This window comes from Rhinolophus hipposideros, assembly GCF_964194185.1.
Source record: "Rhinolophus hipposideros genome assembly, chromosome: 8".
Lineage (NCBI taxonomy): Eukaryota > Metazoa > Chordata > Mammalia > Chiroptera > Rhinolophidae > Rhinolophus > Rhinolophus hipposideros.
The window spans coordinates 78,407,455-78,425,626 of NC_138054.1; the positions used below are offsets into that span (position 1 = coordinate 78,407,455).

General features: G+C 40.5%; 1 protein-coding gene across 2 annotated transcripts in view; it reads right to left on the reverse strand.

Annotated features, from left to right (window-relative positions):
* MACO1 (macoilin 1) overlaps window positions 1-15,297 on the reverse strand; it is a 52,954-nt gene extending 37,657 nt beyond the window's left edge. The window contains exons 1-3 of one of the 2 annotated variants that reach the window (XM_081056573.1): window positions 15,283-15,297; window positions 14,348-14,535; window positions 846-987 (exon numbers count right to left, since the gene is read on the reverse strand). In XM_081056573.1, coding sequence (XP_080912699.1) covers window positions 846-987; window positions 14,348-14,427 — 222 coding nt within the window. In that variant the 5' untranslated portion in view covers window positions 14,428-14,535; window positions 15,283-15,297. Of the gene's footprint in view, window positions 1-845; window positions 988-14,347; window positions 14,744-15,282 lie in introns of those variants that run through there. The other variant, XM_081056572.1, reaches the window with a different exon arrangement.
* Window positions 15,298-18,172: the final 2,875 nt, after the last annotated feature.

An 18,172-nucleotide genomic window follows, 5' to 3' on the forward strand; every position in this document is an offset into this window, starting at 1 on the left:
CCAGCCTGCGCCCTTGTTCTAACCCAGTAGTTCTCAACACACGGCCTGGGGATCCCTGGTTGGTCTCTGAGATCCTTTCAGTAGGTTTTCCAGGTCAAAATTATTTTCATAATAATAAGATGTTATCTATCTTTTCCATAAACATTCACTTAGGAGTTCTGGTGGTGTTTTCTAGAAGGTACGTGGTATGTGACTGAGTTCAGAAGCAGATATGAAAATCCAGCTATCATCCATAAAGCCAGACATTATATAAATTTGCAGAACTGTAGTAAACCTTCTAAGTTTTTTGTTTGGGAGAATATAGTTATTTTTTTCATTAAAAAATGTAATCTGTATTAACAAGTAATAAGTTTGTTATTTTCAAGTGAATTAATAAATATTTACATTTTTTGTTTTAATTTCTAATATATTAACTATGGACAGATGTAACCCACATAAATAAAAGCTCTTTGGAGTCCTCAATAATTTTTAAGAGTGCAAAGAGGTTCGGAGAACAAAACGTTTGGGAACCACTGCTCTAACTCTAACCCAATCACTAACTTCAGAAACACTTCAGAGTAAAACTGGGCAATTATTTTTCCACTACTTTCTCCCTCCCCAAATCTTTCCTCCCTCCCCTTTTTTTCACTGGAATGACAGAGAAGGGAGTATGACTTGATCAATGGGTTTAGACAAAACAGATTTAGAGGCCAATTTCAGTCCATAGAACCTACTTATCTCAATATAGTCACCTAAGTATTGCTAATAAAATCTACTTTAAATAGTTTCACTATCAATTCGTGGAGATTTTCTTGGAAGGGTTATTAAATTCATTATACTTTAAAAACATGTATTAATAAACATACCAGTCCCTGGTATCTGAAGGAATCATAGACGCTTCTGATGAAAAGCCAAAATGGCCACAGGTATTCAAATCGGAACTCCAGGACAAAATCTGCCAGTAGGACAAGTGCCCACACTACCAGAAACTTCAGGTACAAAAATGTACTGCAAAATATAAAAGTAAAGAATTAATTCGAAGTCATTTGTGAAGAACTAGAAAGAAAAAAATGTACCGTTTTGCTTAAAAGGGACAAAAAATATCTGTATGTATCATGAAAACAATGGAAATATAGGTTAAAAGAGATGCTGCCATGGCGCGTCTAAAATTTAAAAGCTCTGGTGTTCATTCTGAGACCCTCAACAATCAAAATAAGATGACAACCAAATATGCTTAATTCAATTTCAGATGAGAAAAAATTAAATCTCACCACTATTTTAAATGTGTTAAGTGTCTGACATCAGAATACTGCAACACTCTTAAAATTACAGCTTTCAAGCTGTTCTTCATTTAGAAGAAAATGTCACGGTTGAAAGGCTTCAAATTTGCTATTTCCCCACCCCTCTACATCTGTTTAACGTCTCTGAAATTCTTGATGCACATCCCTACATGCTTGAAGAATTCTTCCCTCCCCCTTCTTGTTTCTCTATGTAGTATTCATCTGCATTAACCAAATAAAAAAACCAAATGACTTCCCAAAATAGAAACTAACTTAGGGAGCAGATGCCAATCAATGCTAAGGGCTGTCAGGGCACAAAAGTGTGCATTAAAGATGAAGCCCTAACGCATCCCAGCCTTGCTTTGGCCGCGATATAAATGTGTGCACCCAGTTCCCTCTGGACTTATGTTAAATAGAAACACACTTTGACAAGCCAGTTAGAACACACAGCTAACCATTGCAGTAGCTCGAAACAAGGTTAAGAACAGCGATAAAAGAAATTATTTTTCATATAATCTAAAAGTCCATTCTTCTAGTTCATTAATTGTATAATAGATAACAGAAGACCTGATAATAGAAGCCTTCAGATTTTACCTATTAATAAGCCCCTAATTCTATGTCCTTAACCCTATCAATTCTGGAGCAGGTTAAATTTAGGTATTAAAAGGGGGGAGGCATTTATAAGATATACGGATTTGAAATACCTAAAACTCACTTTGACTTGGGCTAGAGCTTTGCATGGTGTTTTGCAATACAAATATCACAATATTGATGGGATTAAATTAGCTGTTTGAATATACACCAGCAACAACGAAATCAATATTTTTTATTTAATAAATATCTTTGAAATGAAGGTACAAAAAGACTTAATATACTTGGAGGGGAAACAATAGAAGCAGGATCCAGCATTGAGGATTCTTCCTACGTCCTCTCAAGCCACACAGGTAAAAAATGTCAAGAACAGACACTCAACAGACCCTCAACGATCCAGCACCATAATGATACACATAATTTGTAACTAGGGTCAATTGCTAATACAATTCTTGGTAGAACTCTTTGGGCTTGGTAATAAGTTTCGATTAAGAGGTTTTCTGTAGAATTGAGGAACCCAAGGCAAACCAGAAGAACACAGGCTTAAATCTTAAATTCTACCTTTTAGTTTCATTTCACTAGAGTCATGTTAGCCAAATGAGGATGGGGTCCTAATTCTCACTTATTAAATCCTATTATTGGTCCGGTGAAGAGCAAGGCATATTTTATTAGAAGGAACAACTGAGTCATGCAGGCATTCAGAAGCACAAATCTAGTTTGCAACTAGATTTCCAAGCTGCTTGGCTTTAAAACTGAAAGGTTTTTTTCCCCCCTCTTTTTTCTAGGTTGTAAAGAAGAAATAATAGCCCCTCGTCCATGATTCTAAGGCACTTAAGAAATGGCATGGAAATGTATTCACGGATGAATTCTTTTTTCCATGGGGCTGCCCCTGGAATGCGTCTGAATGAGACCTGGTAGTACTTCTACGTGTCTAGCTGTTATCATTCTCCAAACGGAGAAAGTAAAGTACAACCAACTGCTCTTTGCCCCAAATGCTCCCAAGGCATGGCAGGATCTAGTGGGCAACATTTCATTTCACTTGTTAAGAGAGCATTATCCACAGAATGGCAACCTATTGAACACTTTTTAATAACTCAATCATTTAAAGCTAAGGCAATACAGAAATGACATCTTTGTTACACTACTCTTCTTCAATTCTGCAATTTCAAGGGGATTCCCTTTAACATATTTCACTTCTTTTCAAACAACTACTCTCATACCTTTGATGTTCCTTGACACCCAGTTCTGAGTCCCAGTTTACATGTACAGATATCTAAGAACACTTAATCATTCACAAAATATGCCATACCCTTAGCTTTCCTTCCTTTTAGATGGGCTTGCATCTAAAAAAAAAATCAAGAGTCAATCTAATTAACAAAATTGACTCTACTTTAGGACTAGTTTTGAATTCTATTGATTCAACCTTATAAAGTTTAAGAAAGTTTATGACAGTTGCCTGATTTAGCATTCTCTTAGCCCTCTTTATCAGTAAATTATGCCTATTATCCTTCTATAGGTACCTGTACAAAAGTTAAAAGACAAGTAACCTAAAATGACTGCTCATCACTGTAGAAACCCTAATTCCTTTCCTTCCATGTTCCGAAGGTCATAAGATTTTGTCAAATCCAAAGAAACACATTCTAAAGGGGGAGAAAACTAGACAGAGTTTTAAGCCTTTACAGCATTCTAAAATATTTTTTAAAATCATGAAGAGAATGATTAAATATAAAATATTTTATATACAGTTCATAATGACTTATGTTAACTTGATGTTACTTTAATTCTCTGATCCAAATAAGTTTACTAACAACCATAAAACATATTGAACAAAAACTTAAAAGCATAACTACAACAAAAAGATATTTTCCATAATAATATAGTGAAACAAGAGCAGATTAATAATATCTTTGGATGGTCGTACAAGTTTCTATTTTGGATGTTAGCGTAATAAAGAAGAGACATATGCAATTATTAAGCTTAATGGTGGTGATTTTTTCAAAGCGGATATTATCTATAAGATTCCTTCTCCCCCATTCTATTTTTCCCCCATCCTACCTTTGCCATCTACAATTACTTTTTACCTGAATCTATTTAGCAATACCCTCCCATCTATGGATTAATCACCTATGATTAATGAAAAGTAGTATTGAACATTCTCCCTTTTCCAAGTAAAGTGCACCTTCTCTCTAGTATCTCTAGCTGCGGGTCACTTAGATCATTTTCTGGAGTCCACATAATTACCAGAGGGTGGCCCTCAATCCTCAGTACTTGACCTTTTCCTTCGGTGGATTAATGGCCATTTAGTTTACTTATTCCTGACCACAGAAAAGACTCTGTGGAATATTTCACTGGCTGTGCTAGTGGACATCTATCTCAATCCCTAGCTTTCCTGTCCTCTCTGTAATAGTAACTGTGAATTGCTTTTAGCTTTCAGGATGCAGCATGATACTTCTTGCACCAAACTGCTGTCTTCTCTGTTATCAAATACGTCTCCCTATTTGGACATCACCTCTAGAATATTCATTCAGCTTTTGTCCAGCTGGTATTCCTGCTTAAGTCTTATTACGTATAATTAGAGTCTTGCTACTCAAAGTGTGGTCCATGGACCAACAGCATCATTAAGCATCATGTACGTGCTTTTTAAAACAGCAGTTATTTCTGGGCCCACTGCAGGCCTATTTAATCTAAGCCAGCATTTTAACCAGATCCTGAGGCCATCTGTATATACATTAAAATTTGAGAAGTATTGGCCTATAATAAAACCTCTCATTGCCACGGAACTTCCACTGAATTTCACAATTACACTAAATGAAGTCACTGCCATCACTACTCATCCTTTAGCACATAGCATGAACATCGCTTCCTCAAAAAAGCCCTCCCTGACCCCAAAGTAAAGACCCCATCATAAGCTCACATAGCATCGTGTGCCCTAAAAACATTTAGTCAAAATTATATGAATAATGTTCTGTGTAATTAACTGTTTAAATGTAAAACCCTGCAGAACAAAGGAGCCCCCCATTTTGTTCCCTGCTCTATCCTCAGTGCCCAGCACAGAACCTTGCACACTGCAGGAGCTTAACAAACATTTGTTGAACGAATGGCCTGCAATGCACAAGAGTGCTTAGGACCGACAGTAGGGTTTTTATCAAAGCACACACTTACAATGACGGGAGAGGGATAGACGAGGCACAGGTGACTGACAAGGGTATCTGAACAAAGCAACACCAACCATGATAACAAATACAGCTTCTGCCTGATGGATTACAAGCCACCTGCTTCCAATCTGTTCTGACTGTTCTTCGTGGGGAAGAAATGAATCTGACCAGCCTCGCTCTGGATGCCAGACTATCGCTCCACTTGCCTTACCCGCCCCTGGCTCTGACTACAGCAGGGGGCTCAAAGTGTCTTTTATTAAGATGCCATTAAAGAAATCTGCGAAAATGGAAAACCACATCACTCTTCTCTTGGATTTATTATTGCTATTTTTATATGAATTAGTAATTAATTTAAAATTTTCTGCCTTAATTTAAAGATATAACCCATATAAATCAAAGCTCTTTGGGATTCGCAATCATTTTAAATGTAAAGAGGTCCTGAGAACCCCCCCAAAAAAGAAGAGAGGGAGAGAGGGAGAGAGAAAGAGAGAGAGAGGGAAAAAGAGAGAGAGAGAGAGAGAGAGAAAACGGTGGACTACAGAAAGTTGTGCCTAAGTCTCAAGATAAAATGGACTAGAACCAGTGCTGCATTCTAAAACTACATCCTTGTATAAGCTATTGCATATTTTTCTTTTCTATTCCAGACCTCCTGCAGACTGCAGAGAGAACCTTTCTAGAGCCAATTACACACACACATTCAGACACACACACACGTATATATATACACAGCTACTGCAACGACAAATCTAATAGTGTGAAATATGCCCAATTTAAAAGGAAAAGAAAACCCCTAGAATGGAAATCACTAAAAAAAGTTTTAAGAACTGCGTGGTATATAGTATTTTTACAAAATACTATGTAGACTACGGAGATATCAAGGACAGGTGCTGTAACCTAATGCAACTAAAGTTTGGAGTTTTGGAATTTCTGCTTCAAAAACACTTTCAATAGTGTGGACTCTGGGGTTTGGGATGGCAATGGGTTAAGAAGCACATTAGGAGAAGAAAATAACCCACAGGCCCTAGAAAAACTGTGTTAATGTTGTGTAAACATTAGAAATTCATTTCATAAATGAATCAAGGATTATGCTTCGTATCTTCAATAGTAACACTTATCTACCTAATCTAACCACACCTCGAATTTATGTCACATATGTAACTTTTCCAAATGCTTTCATATTATCTCATTTTATTCTTACAACTGGGAAATAGGCAGGGTAGTTATTACCATTTTATAGGAAAGAAACCTGAGGAACAGGGAACTAATAAGCTGCAAGACAGTGCTGAAAGAGCACAGAAATGAGAGTTAAGAGACCGCAGAGAACAATGAATTCTCATGTAATGCTGTGTTGCTGCGAAAACAAAAAAAAATTATGTAAAGAAATAGAGAAGAGATTAATTGAGGAAAAACGCCAAGAAACTATTGTGTAAAATAGAACCCTACTTTTGTTAAAGAAATACACACACCTGCTTATATAGCAAAAGGAACTATCCTTACAAATTTTACAACAGTGATTATCCCATAGCAGGTGTACATACTAAGGTCTTTTATATTATACGCTTTCATATTGCCTTAATTTTAGTTATAACAAGCATGTATTACTTTTATTTTTTAATTGTTCATTTTGAAATAATTTTAGACTTATAGAAAAGTTGCATAAATAGTAAAGAATTCCCTTATATCTTTCACCCAGATTTCACAAATGATAAAAACATTTTATAAAGTTTGTTATTATTCTCTTCCTATATATGTATACCTATTTTTTTCCTAAACCATTTAAAAATAATCTGCAGACATAATACCCCTTTACTCCTAAATGTCTTGAAAATAAGGATAGTCTCTTATATAACCACAGCACAATTATCAAAATCAGGAAATTAACAGTGATATAGTACTATTAAGTAACCTATAGACCTTATTCAAATTTCAGTAATTATCTCACTAATGTCCTTTATGCAACAGATAGATAGATAGATAGATAGATAGATAGATAGATAGATAAAGACAGATAAATAAATCAGTCCGATCCTGGTCCAGGATCACATTCTGCATTGTTGTCATGTCTATATTGACTTTTTTTTTTTTAAGAGGAGAGAGTCTCTTTTTTTTTTTTTTTAAGAAGGAAAAAAGGTTAATGGCCTTGCACAAGACACTCTTGGTACCTGTTGCTCCACCTGGAAAATGAAGACAACGACACTTTCCGTACATACAGTGGAGACTTTGAGAGGATCACATGACTTATTACATAAACACCATTCAGAAAGGATGAAGTCGCACAATACAGTAAAACAAAAGGTGGACAGACTTTGGGGTTGGACACACATGGGTCTCTATCAAGTAATTAAACCTCCAGCAACCCCGGTTTCCTCACTATGAAACCAAAGCCAATATCCTTAAATACCTTTACTGGAACTAAGTAAGACAATGAAGATAAAAATGTAATAACAGTAGTAACAGTAAATAACTTTTTAAGTAATTTGTCTGTGTCAGGCACCATGCTAAGTATTTTATGTGACTTACCTCAATTATCCTTATAATAATCCTATAAAGTAGGTAATATTTACTACCTTCATTTTACAGATGAGAAAACTGACAGTTAAAGCAGATAAACAACTTGTTCAACATCATACAATTAAGTGTCAGGGACATTATTTGAACCCAAATTTATATGACTTTAAAGTCCATATGCTTATCCATCACACTGGACCTTCTCATCTCACATTACATGCTCAATAAATATTATTTTCCTTCTTTATATCTCTTCTTCATATGTATTCAAGCTACATAAGTTTTAAATTCTCCAAGAGAACCGAGTTTTAAAAAAATGAGCAAAGGTACTTTATGAAAGAATAAACCCTCAGTATCTTAATTCATAAACTATGAATCTGTAAACACACTATGAAGCTCTGTAGAAGAAAAAGTTTTAAGTGACATGCTCTTTACAGAGATAACAAATGGCACAAAAGATGAGGCAACTCAAGACTACTTTCCAATAACATTCACACTCCCAGAATGGTCACTGTAATAGAGAAACAAGCAATTTAAAAATAAAAAGACAAGTCGTTTTTTAAAAAAGTCAGAAACACAATGAACCATGAGGTATAGCTTGTCAACCCTAGAAAAAGACAAGAAAATAACACATATTACATCTGAAAAAAGACTTCAGTTTGTATTTCTCTTATCTGAGACAGGATATTTTGTATGACCATGAACATGGTACTCATTCTCATTACAGTTCAAGTGTCCTCGCTGTAAGATATGCAAAGTACTAACTTCAGTACTGAGCAGCTTATTGGATTCTTAAAAGTGTTTTGAAGATGAACAAAGTAATAACACAATTTAAAAACAGAGCGAGATTATTTCTAGCCACCTCCCCTGAGCTGAGTAGGAAACAGATCCCAAACAGCTCAAATGAATCGCTGATATCTACAGATACCCCTAAAGTGAACTAGCTGCATCATTTCAATCCATGAAACCTAAAAACCTCTAACTAAGAAAAGGCAACAGAGGAGACGGGGTGAGGGATAAATTACTTCTGATGTCACAATCTCATGACTCAATGTGAGCACATGGTCCTTAAGGGAAGCATAGGAAAAAATACAAAGGAATGAAGGCCAGTGCTATGAAAGGGTTTCAAAGTCTGGGGATGACAGGAGTCTCAGCAGGTTAATGAGCTGAAGACAATTTGATGTCAGTTAAGATAAATGCCAAAGTAAAGATATAAAGCCTCAACGAATATATTATACTCTAACAGGTGATTACATTTTTGAAAGTTTCCATTACTAGGGTACATGTGCCTGAAGGTGAGAGACTTTGAAGAAATGGTCACTCAGGTATTTGAAGAAATCCATGATGAAAAAAAGACTAGCAAAAAATATTTATTTCTGTTGGTATATGCCATTACATTTATGCAGTTTGTTGAACAGACCGCTTATTTTTCTTCTGGACCTATTTCTTGAAAATGATCCAACTAAAATAAGTACACCCAAATCTAGTAAGTCTAGAGAATAAAGTAATCAGTGTATTTGAAGAGCACACTAAATCTCATCAGGAAAAGCAACCCGATTACATTATTTCACTTTGAAGTCTTAACTACATTGGTAAAATTTCTATCTTACCCTCCAGACTTCATAAGATATATACTCGACAAGTTCTATCTTGTTTTTTGCCCTTAAGTGATACCTGGATGGTAGCCTAGAAAATGACAAAACAAAACACACATCCACACTCATAAAACTCAAAAGGGTTAATATTAGTTGGGAGATCTGGGAGAAATGGCCAAAGAAAAAGACTCTGGAAATACAACCCTTTATAGAATGTGAATTGGGTCCACCTAGGCATATAACAAGAAAGTGAAAAGAATTACTAAATTATTAAGTCTACCATTAAAATCAATCTCCAAATCTAGTGAGATTCAAGAAAGACCATAATGAATCAATGTGAAGAAAAGGAGAGTAGCACTGATAAAACAGGAAGCTTTTAAGCAAATAATCTGAAGTAGATCATGTTCTCTCCTTTCCCTTCCTCAACCCATAGCAGTAATTTAAAGGGATTTTCACAACATCTAGTGAAACTGAACTGCCAAGAATGCTCACAAAAGCAGAATCATAAATGAAAGTTAGACAAAAGTACTTTTTTAAAAAAAGTAGCACATTACTAGCAAAAATTAAGTACAAAATTCCAGTGTGGCAGATTTGTTTAAACGTATTTCATAGACACTACAAGTAAAAGGGTTTAGCAAAACACCCAGCTGGAAAGGTTAACGAAACATTTCAGTTTCCCCATTGTACCTACCCCATTGTACCAACACCTCTCTAAAACAAAACCGAATTTATCACTCAAATGTCAAGTCCAGCATTGTTGAAGTTAAAGCCTACCAAGATTACCAAAATGCTTTTAGGCTGTGAGGTTGCAACATTGGAATCTGGGGTTTCAGTTGCAGAACACATGTACAATCAAGGCAGCCAAGGGTCATGCCAACCTCCAGTGGCTTTAATAAGCATAGCCCAAAGGAGTCTAAAACTAGGCTTAGGAAATATCATTAAGGAGGCAGGAAAAACAGTAAAGTGAAATCTCTGGAGACCAGATTCTTTAGACAAGGGTCTGAAAAAGGAAATTAGGAAGCTGAGAAGGATGCAAACTTTGACCATTTAAAAAGTCAAAAGCCAGAAAACTCTTCTCTGAAATAAAGATGGGAAAAGGTATCATATATTCCAGGAAAGTCCTCAGTCCTCAGTCCTAGTTTTAAAACATAAAACTGTAAAAATGTGAGAGTTAGCTACAGTACTGCACTGCCTAAGCTTTAGGCAACATGTCAGAAGCAGAACCCAGCACGATGACAGGAAGTATTCATAAATGCACAAGTGAAGAGGTACTTCCTTCAACCACCAGTAACAAAGATATAAAATAGTTTCCTAAAGCTTAAAACATGCACCTTACTTAAAATTTTTATTATACTTACTTCGGTAAGTAACAATTTTAAATGCAGAGACTTTAAACATAAATGTTTCTGCCTCTGTCTTCTACTTATCACATCTTATCTCCTCATCTTCCTATTGTACAGTAATTCTCAGGTGAAAGGGAGTGGTGAGTACGGCAAGGAGAAAGGTGGGTGAATCACACAGAATCCCCTGAAGGCTTTTAAAAACTACAGAGCACTCCAAGCCCACCTCACCTGGAGAATCACTGCATGTAGTTAGACATTACTGCTGGGAGTCAGTGGTACCCGTGTAAAGGCAGACACAGGGAGAGAATCTGCCAGAAAACCCGAGGACCTCTGAAATGCAATGGTTAAGTAGAACTATTCTTTTTACTTTCTATTAGTAATAACTTCTGTTCATAACATCGAAAGTACTTCCACATCTATCTTGAGTTAGAAAATAGTCCCTTATTCAGTGTCTACTTCATCATAAAATAGCACAGCAAAATAAAGCTGGTAATGTAGCAGGTGACCCACTAACACACAGCCAACTAAAATTTAATTCAACATAAATATTTTTACTTGAACAGTTCTTTAGACCTCAATCACTGTACAAATTTAAGAGGGAATTATTATGGCTTACTAGACTGTAAACTCCTTGAAGACAAGGAAGTATGTCTTACCCTGTATCCTCCATAATTCCCTGAACAATGCAGGCTCTTAAATGAGTAGAATCAATTAGCTTATATTCATTTGTTTATTAATTCACTTACTCAACATTTATTGAGCACTGAATTCCTACTCTTTGTCAGGTTATGCGTTGGCTCAGATATTTTTTAAATGACATTGAATTTTAGCCCTTAATTATTTACATAAAAGAAAATGATGGCCATTCTTGTTTCCTTTCTCTCATTCTTCATTATTAACTTGACTGGAAGAACGTATTTCTACATATTTCAATTTTCCAACGATGGGCATATATCTAAATGTAGCTAATGTTAACATAATATCTAAAACCCATTTTCCTTCTATCTTGCCCCTGCAACAGCATTCTGTCCCAGCCATTAAATACTGACAACAATATCACTTGACAATCACCTCAGTCACAGTTGCTGGATTGCAGCCCATGATTAAAAGAGTATCAGCAACAGGGTTTTTTTCAACCAGACCAACAGCAACTGACCCTTGTTTTGACTACTCAACTTTTGTTTATAGTTATATCAAATCTTATAGTCTTTCCTGCCTCCTTAAAGCCAAACATGTGATAACAACATGGCAAATAATATTTGTATAGCATGCTGGAATTTATGAAGTTTACAAACTGTATATACCTCCTTTGGTCCTCAAAACTCCTTTGATAGATGAGAGAACTGGGGATCAAAGCTGTGGATGCCCTGCCTGGCCTAAGTGGCAGAGCTACGATGTGGAGTCTGAACCTAGATCTCCTGATGCCCTCAGGACAGTGCTCTCTTCACCACAGCTGCCTCTTTGCTACGCCAAAGCTCAGAAGAGTTGTACAGACTGAGAACATGAAAATAATAAGTCCATGAAAGATTATGCTGTGAAAGAGTGAACAGTGGTTGTCAAAACTGTCAACAGAGCCTCAGAAAAAAAAAACACAAAGCTCTCTGTTTAATGAGACCCAAATTGGCCAGATGTTGAGAAAAAAAAATGGGCAATAGATTGTGTGAAAAACAATTTAGTATAGACTTAAATTTGATCATCAACAGGAATTTGATATTCACAAATTCTCAAACACCACACTTTATAACTAGTCCACTTATTCTGTTTGCTTTAGAAATGATTGGAAATTTTCTAAATCGCTTTTTAAAAACAATTAGAAAAAAACCAACTACTATGATCTTGTTCTTTAGTCCAATACTCCATAATATTAACTAAGAAACAGATAACTGGAATATTCATTTGGTATGTGATGCTCCAATGGGAAAAACAGGTAGAAATATATGTATGTCTTTTATTAACACTTAACTTAAATGATGCCAAATAAAAGAAAGCAAACAGATTTTAGAGCTGAAGCATTGTTGGTTTCTTAAAATTTTACAGATGAAACTCTAAATCACTTTTCATAAGGAATTTACTTAAATCTTTAGCATAAAAATTCAAATTCCAAAGGGTCATCAGTAAAATAATTTTCATTAGACAAAGAATTCACATTGATTCACACTGATTGAGTGTTGACAATGGGCAGGTACTAAACTGGACATATTTGTTCAAACACAAAAAGAACTGAAATACAACAAAAGCTATGTAAACAATATGGGATTCCCAATCTTCTTACTACATAAATGGAGGTACATCATCATGTTACTGTAAATAGCAGCCATTCAAATGCCACAGTTGTCCTTGGTCTACCAACTCTGTTTTATATACTTTTTCTATTCTTGTATCACTATTAATATTTAATTGTTCGAATCTTTTTCAATAGCCAGGAAAAAAAGGCCTTTTCTTAATTCAAGAATTAAAACATATGCAACTTGAAGAGACTTTTCCCCATTATTAAATGTATAGGAGAAACGGTGTTCTTTTTCCCCCGCCCCAGTTTTAGTTAAAATGGTCAGGTTTGATTCATTCAGCAGGGATTTTGGTCTGTTTTACTCACTGCTGTACTTTTACTGGATAGAACAGGGCCTGGCACACAGAGGATATTTTTGGTGAATGAATGAATGATTACTGATCTATGGCTCATTACATAAGAATATATCCCAGAACTTTTTCCTTTGACTTAATGCTTTTAAACTTGAAATAAAGGAAACCCTCAATGTTTACATCAGTCAGCTGCTTGTGAAAAGCAACCATTTCATACGTGTCAACAAAGCATGTGAGAGAGGGGTAGTTATGCTAAGACAACGTGCGCGTCATCAGCAACCTCACGGATGTCTCTTAAGTTCCCACAGCTAAAAGAGCTCAATTGTAAAACACCAGGAGGACGCAATTACGCCTATATCCACCTGCTGAGAATTCTTTGTCAACTACTTCTCCACTGAAATAATTGCTTTATCAGGGCAAGTACCATTTAGCATTCACATTCTGAGAAGAACCAGAAAATAACAGTCGTACACAGATTCCGCTTAGGGAAGCTGTGATGGTCACTAAGCCGCCCCACGAACCTGTTGTCCTCCCCCCATCAGAGTCCTGGATTCAATTTCTACGTAAAAGCACATTGGTTTTCTTTTTGAAGGAAAAAAATACGCGAATTTGAGAAAACCCCTTTGAAAAGGTTCGAAGAATACCATCCGCTTGGAACTGTGAAAATCATGTTTGTTGAGCAAATGATCATCCGCTCCTTTGGAGTCTGGAGCGGGGCCACAGGGCATGAGTCGGGGGTGTAGATTTCATCCCTGGGGGCCAAGTTTGAGATACCGTAAGAGAAGGAGAAGGCAATAAAAAGGGTCAACGTGGCCACCTGCCGGTCTGCCAGGGGCCACGGGGCCACGACCTGTTCCCAACTTTGTCAGCCTTTCCCTCCAGTACACATGGCCCTCGAGCTTCCCGGCTCAGGTCCGCGACTCCCACGCTAGAGCCGCGCTGGGACGGCCCGCGGAAGCCCGTCGGCCCCGAGAGCGGACCTCGGAGTCGGCGGCGCTGGCCAGGGCACTCGGGAGACCAGGGGGCTCGCCGCCCCTCCCCCCGCCGGGGCTCGGGCGCTCCCAACGGCGGAGCCGCGGCGCCCTCAGGCCGCGCCCGCCGCGCCCTCCCAGCCCGTACGCGGCCCTCGGCCACACCCCGCGCCCCCGGGGCGGACCTCCGGCGGACTGGCTGGGGCCCCCGATGCAGCGCTCCTCGGGAGGGCCCCCCGCGCGGGCGTGCGGCCTAGTCGGGGTTACATAACGGGGCCGGGCCCCTCTCGAGCGGCCCGGGGCCGCAGGGCCCAGGCCGGGGGAGGCGGGGGCGCCGCCGCTCACCTGCCGTAGATGCCCTCGGTGATCCGGTTCCGCTTTAGGGGGCGGCGGAGCTTACTGCAGTCAGCGTTCCGCCGCTTCATCCTCCCGCTGAGGGGCCGGGTGCCGCCGCCGCCGCCGCCGCCGTCTCTCAGCTCAGCCGCCGCCGCAGCCGCCGCCGGCCCGCCCCGCGTCGGGCCTGGACTCTACCCCTGGGGCCAGTCACACAGACATGGAGCCAGCACCCGGGGGGGAGGGGGTGGGACGGGGAGGGGGGGACTCAGAGCCTCCTCCGCCTTCGGAAACAAAGAAATGACAATTCCGGGGCCCGCCCGCCCCAGCACCAGCCAGCCGCCTGCCCCGCCTCTTCGGCTCCGAGGGACAGCCCTCGGGGCCAATCGAAGACGCCGCTACGCCGCTGCTGGCCAATCCCAGGGCCCGCTAAGGCAAAGCGGACGCTAGAACCCGCCTCTTTGAAGGACAGAAAAATACGCCAATCATTATGGTGTCTGGGCCGGTGCCTCGGCCTATCAGAAAAGATTTAAATAGAGGCTTATAAATAGGCCCTATAAATATAACATCCTATATTATGCCTTGTCGCGAAGGTACACTTGATTATTGGAGTGCGTTTCACTGTATTGTAATTCATACTATAGCATACCGTGCTATTTTCATTGTAGGCTATCACTAGCACTAACCAAATCGGGAGGCCGGGGTTTGCGGCATGTGCTGTTTCTGCGCTGACATGTGCTCCAGTCAGTCGCGTCATTATGTAAGGGGCTCGCAGCATCCTCCCCATCCGGGAGCCTCCAGGGGCAACGCCGGGACTTTTTCTGCGGATCCTGGAGCGCTCGGCCCGGCCCGCGTCAGCGCACACGGGGATATGAATGACAAAGCAAACCCCACCACACATACGTGTACCCACACACACACACATACACACACACACACAAACGCACCCTGCCAGCTTCCCGCGACGTGGTGACAGCACGGCGGCCAATCGAAGGAAGCGCGAGGCGGGGCTACTGCGGTTCCGCCCCCTGTAGTCACGTCACGGGGGGCGGGGGCCGTGGGTGCGCGACGTCGCGCGAGGTTGCCGAGGGTGTGTGGGGCGGTGCAGCTGGGGCTCCACGTCCGCAGGGCGGGCTGGGCGGCAGGCTCTGCGGGCACAGCGCCCGCTGCACTGGGCGAGCGTCGGCGTGGGAGGCGTGTCTGCCCTCGGGCTGTGGGGACTGGGGCTGGGCGAGAGGCTGCTCCGCGGGGGCTGGGCCTCCGCCGGTCTCCTCGCGGGTGGAGACGCCGGGCCAGCTCTCCTTACCTGACACTCACTCCTAGGGCGTTGATTTTGTGCCAGGCACCGTGGTTGGTGCTTTGCGTCTGTTTGTTCATTTACTCCTCATTACTCCCCTGCAACATAGGTATGGCAAAATCACTACTGAAAAAGACAACAAAGTTTTTGTTTGTTTGTTTAAGAGAAACAGAATACATGTCATTAAATCATACGGAAGATGTAGATAGAAAGGCGCTGGAGGGAAAAAAACACCTAAGTATCTCATCACCTTAACACAACCACTCTTTGTACTCTACATTTTTTCTTTTCTAGTACTATTACTGTTACTGTTGTTATTAAACAGAATAGTGATCATACTAGATACTCAATTTTGTATTCTGTTCTTTATTTAACAAGCATGTTTATGTGTTACAGTGAACCCTTCCTAAATATTTCTGATGTTGTAGAATCTATCAAGTGGCTGTACCAACTTTACCACTCACCCACAGTGGTACTGTTAGGTGACCTTCCGGCATGTTTTTTTTTAATTCCAGGATGTAGATGGCATCTTGTTTTGTCATGAGCTTGGGTAGACCTCTCCCTGCCCTGTGATCACCCCCTTAATCAACACCCACTCCAAGGAGGAACTTGTAATTTATACCAAATGCATCCTCCTCAACCACTGCTCTCTGTTACTTTATCCTGCTCACACATCTTCCCCCAGCACCTGAAGGAGAAAACCCATTCTGCTTATTATGGCATCCAGAGCTGGTCACAGTGGGGGTCCACTCTCCTTTTCCAGGCCTACCCAGGCAAGCAAGCCTTATCTACTCACTGTCCTCAAACCCACTACAACCTTATTTTCCCGCCTTCCTTCCTTTGCTCCCACACTGAGCATTTTTCATCAGTACTGCTCCTGACACATGGTTTCTTTGCTGAGGCATGTTCATCCACTTAGTCAAAAAGCTTCTTGGGGTTTGTTTGGATCCATAGCCTCTGGAGATGCAGTTTCGAAAAACGGCATGAGTACTTGCTTTTTTAGACTAGGATTGAAATTCCAACTTGGCCACTTACTAGCTTGGCAAGTTACAGAATCTCTCAGAGCCTCTGTTTCTACTCAGGTATGTTTTAAGGCTTCCAGGATAATGAAGTTTCAAGGCAGACAAGAATAGGTAAGAGTAAGTAACTACTGTTAACAGGATACTTTTTTTTTTTTTATCCCTCACCTCTACTCCAGCATGTTGATAAAGTGGCACTGGGTGGCCAAGAATACACTCTGAGCTCAAACTTTCACCAAGGCCACCCATCATTGTGAAAGGATCTGAATGGAATAGTCTGCTTGAAGCAGCAGAAAAAGGTGGATTTGTTGATGGGGGAGGATAACAGGCAAGGCCTAAATCAAATGGCTAGAGACTTGAAGGCATTAGGAAGGACAGGTACATAGTGAAATCCTGGCTCCAGACTCCATGGGACCCCAGATCTGAATAACCCTCATCTCCATGACTGCAAGGTTCCAGATTACCTGGGTCAGAGACTGAGACAACCAACGTGATGAGACCATATCTGTGGTCCTTTCCCACTCCCCACTGTGTCCCTATTATCTAGGACAGTGTCATGGTACACTGTGGAATGGATAGGTGAGTGATCCAGAGAAAAGATTATAGAGGCACTGGGGACACATGCCAGCTTTCTGGAGCTTTCTGTCTAGCCTGCCATCAAATAGGTTCCTCACAAGGGCATTCCGTGCTGTGACAGAAGTGTGGAGCAGCTGGGAGCTATTGGAGTGTGTGGCTAAGTGGTACTGTTGGGCATAGAACTATGTGGCAGCAGAGAAAAGGCGGAGAGAATCTCAGTGTGCTGGCCCAAGAAGAAACAATCTGGAGGTCTGGGTTCCAGTCCCAATTCAGATGCCAACTCACTGGTGTCCTCAGTTGAGTCACCTGCCCACCCTGTGCCGAGATCCCTTCTAGAGACGCTTCAAGCCTTATGTTTAGAAACAGGCCATGTTAGTTCCATTTTACAGATGAGAAAACTGAGGCTCAGAGAAAACAAGGTCATGCAATTATAATGGTAGAGCAATTTAGCTCAAGGTACAAGGTGAGCAAGACCAAGTCTTAAAGCTATAGGCACATGCTCTGGTGCCTGTAAATGTCTGCTGATGGTTAGGGTTGTTGATTTGGTAGTTGGCTGGAGTAGGGTGGTGGGAGTCCCCTCCTTGCTGAGAGCTCAAGGGCAGGCTACAGTAAGACTGCCCTTCTTCATTCCCTTCTCTTTCACTCCTCCTATCCCATCTGGATCTTCTCTTTTCCTTGCCCACCCTAGCCCAAGCCCCTTTGGCTCTAGCCTAATGCCAGCCTTTTCCCTCTGAGCCCTGAAATGGCCCTTTGGGATATTAAGGGTACAGAACTGGGCTAAGATGAGGCAGGCCTCCTGCCTTGCACAGAGCTCCCCAGCTCTTCACACCTCCACCACCAATCAGAAACCAGAGATCAACAGTGGCCATTTTACAGAGGAGTAAGATTGAAAGGGAAATCATTTGCTCTCATTCAAAAGACCAAGGCCAGACCGGAATTCAGGAC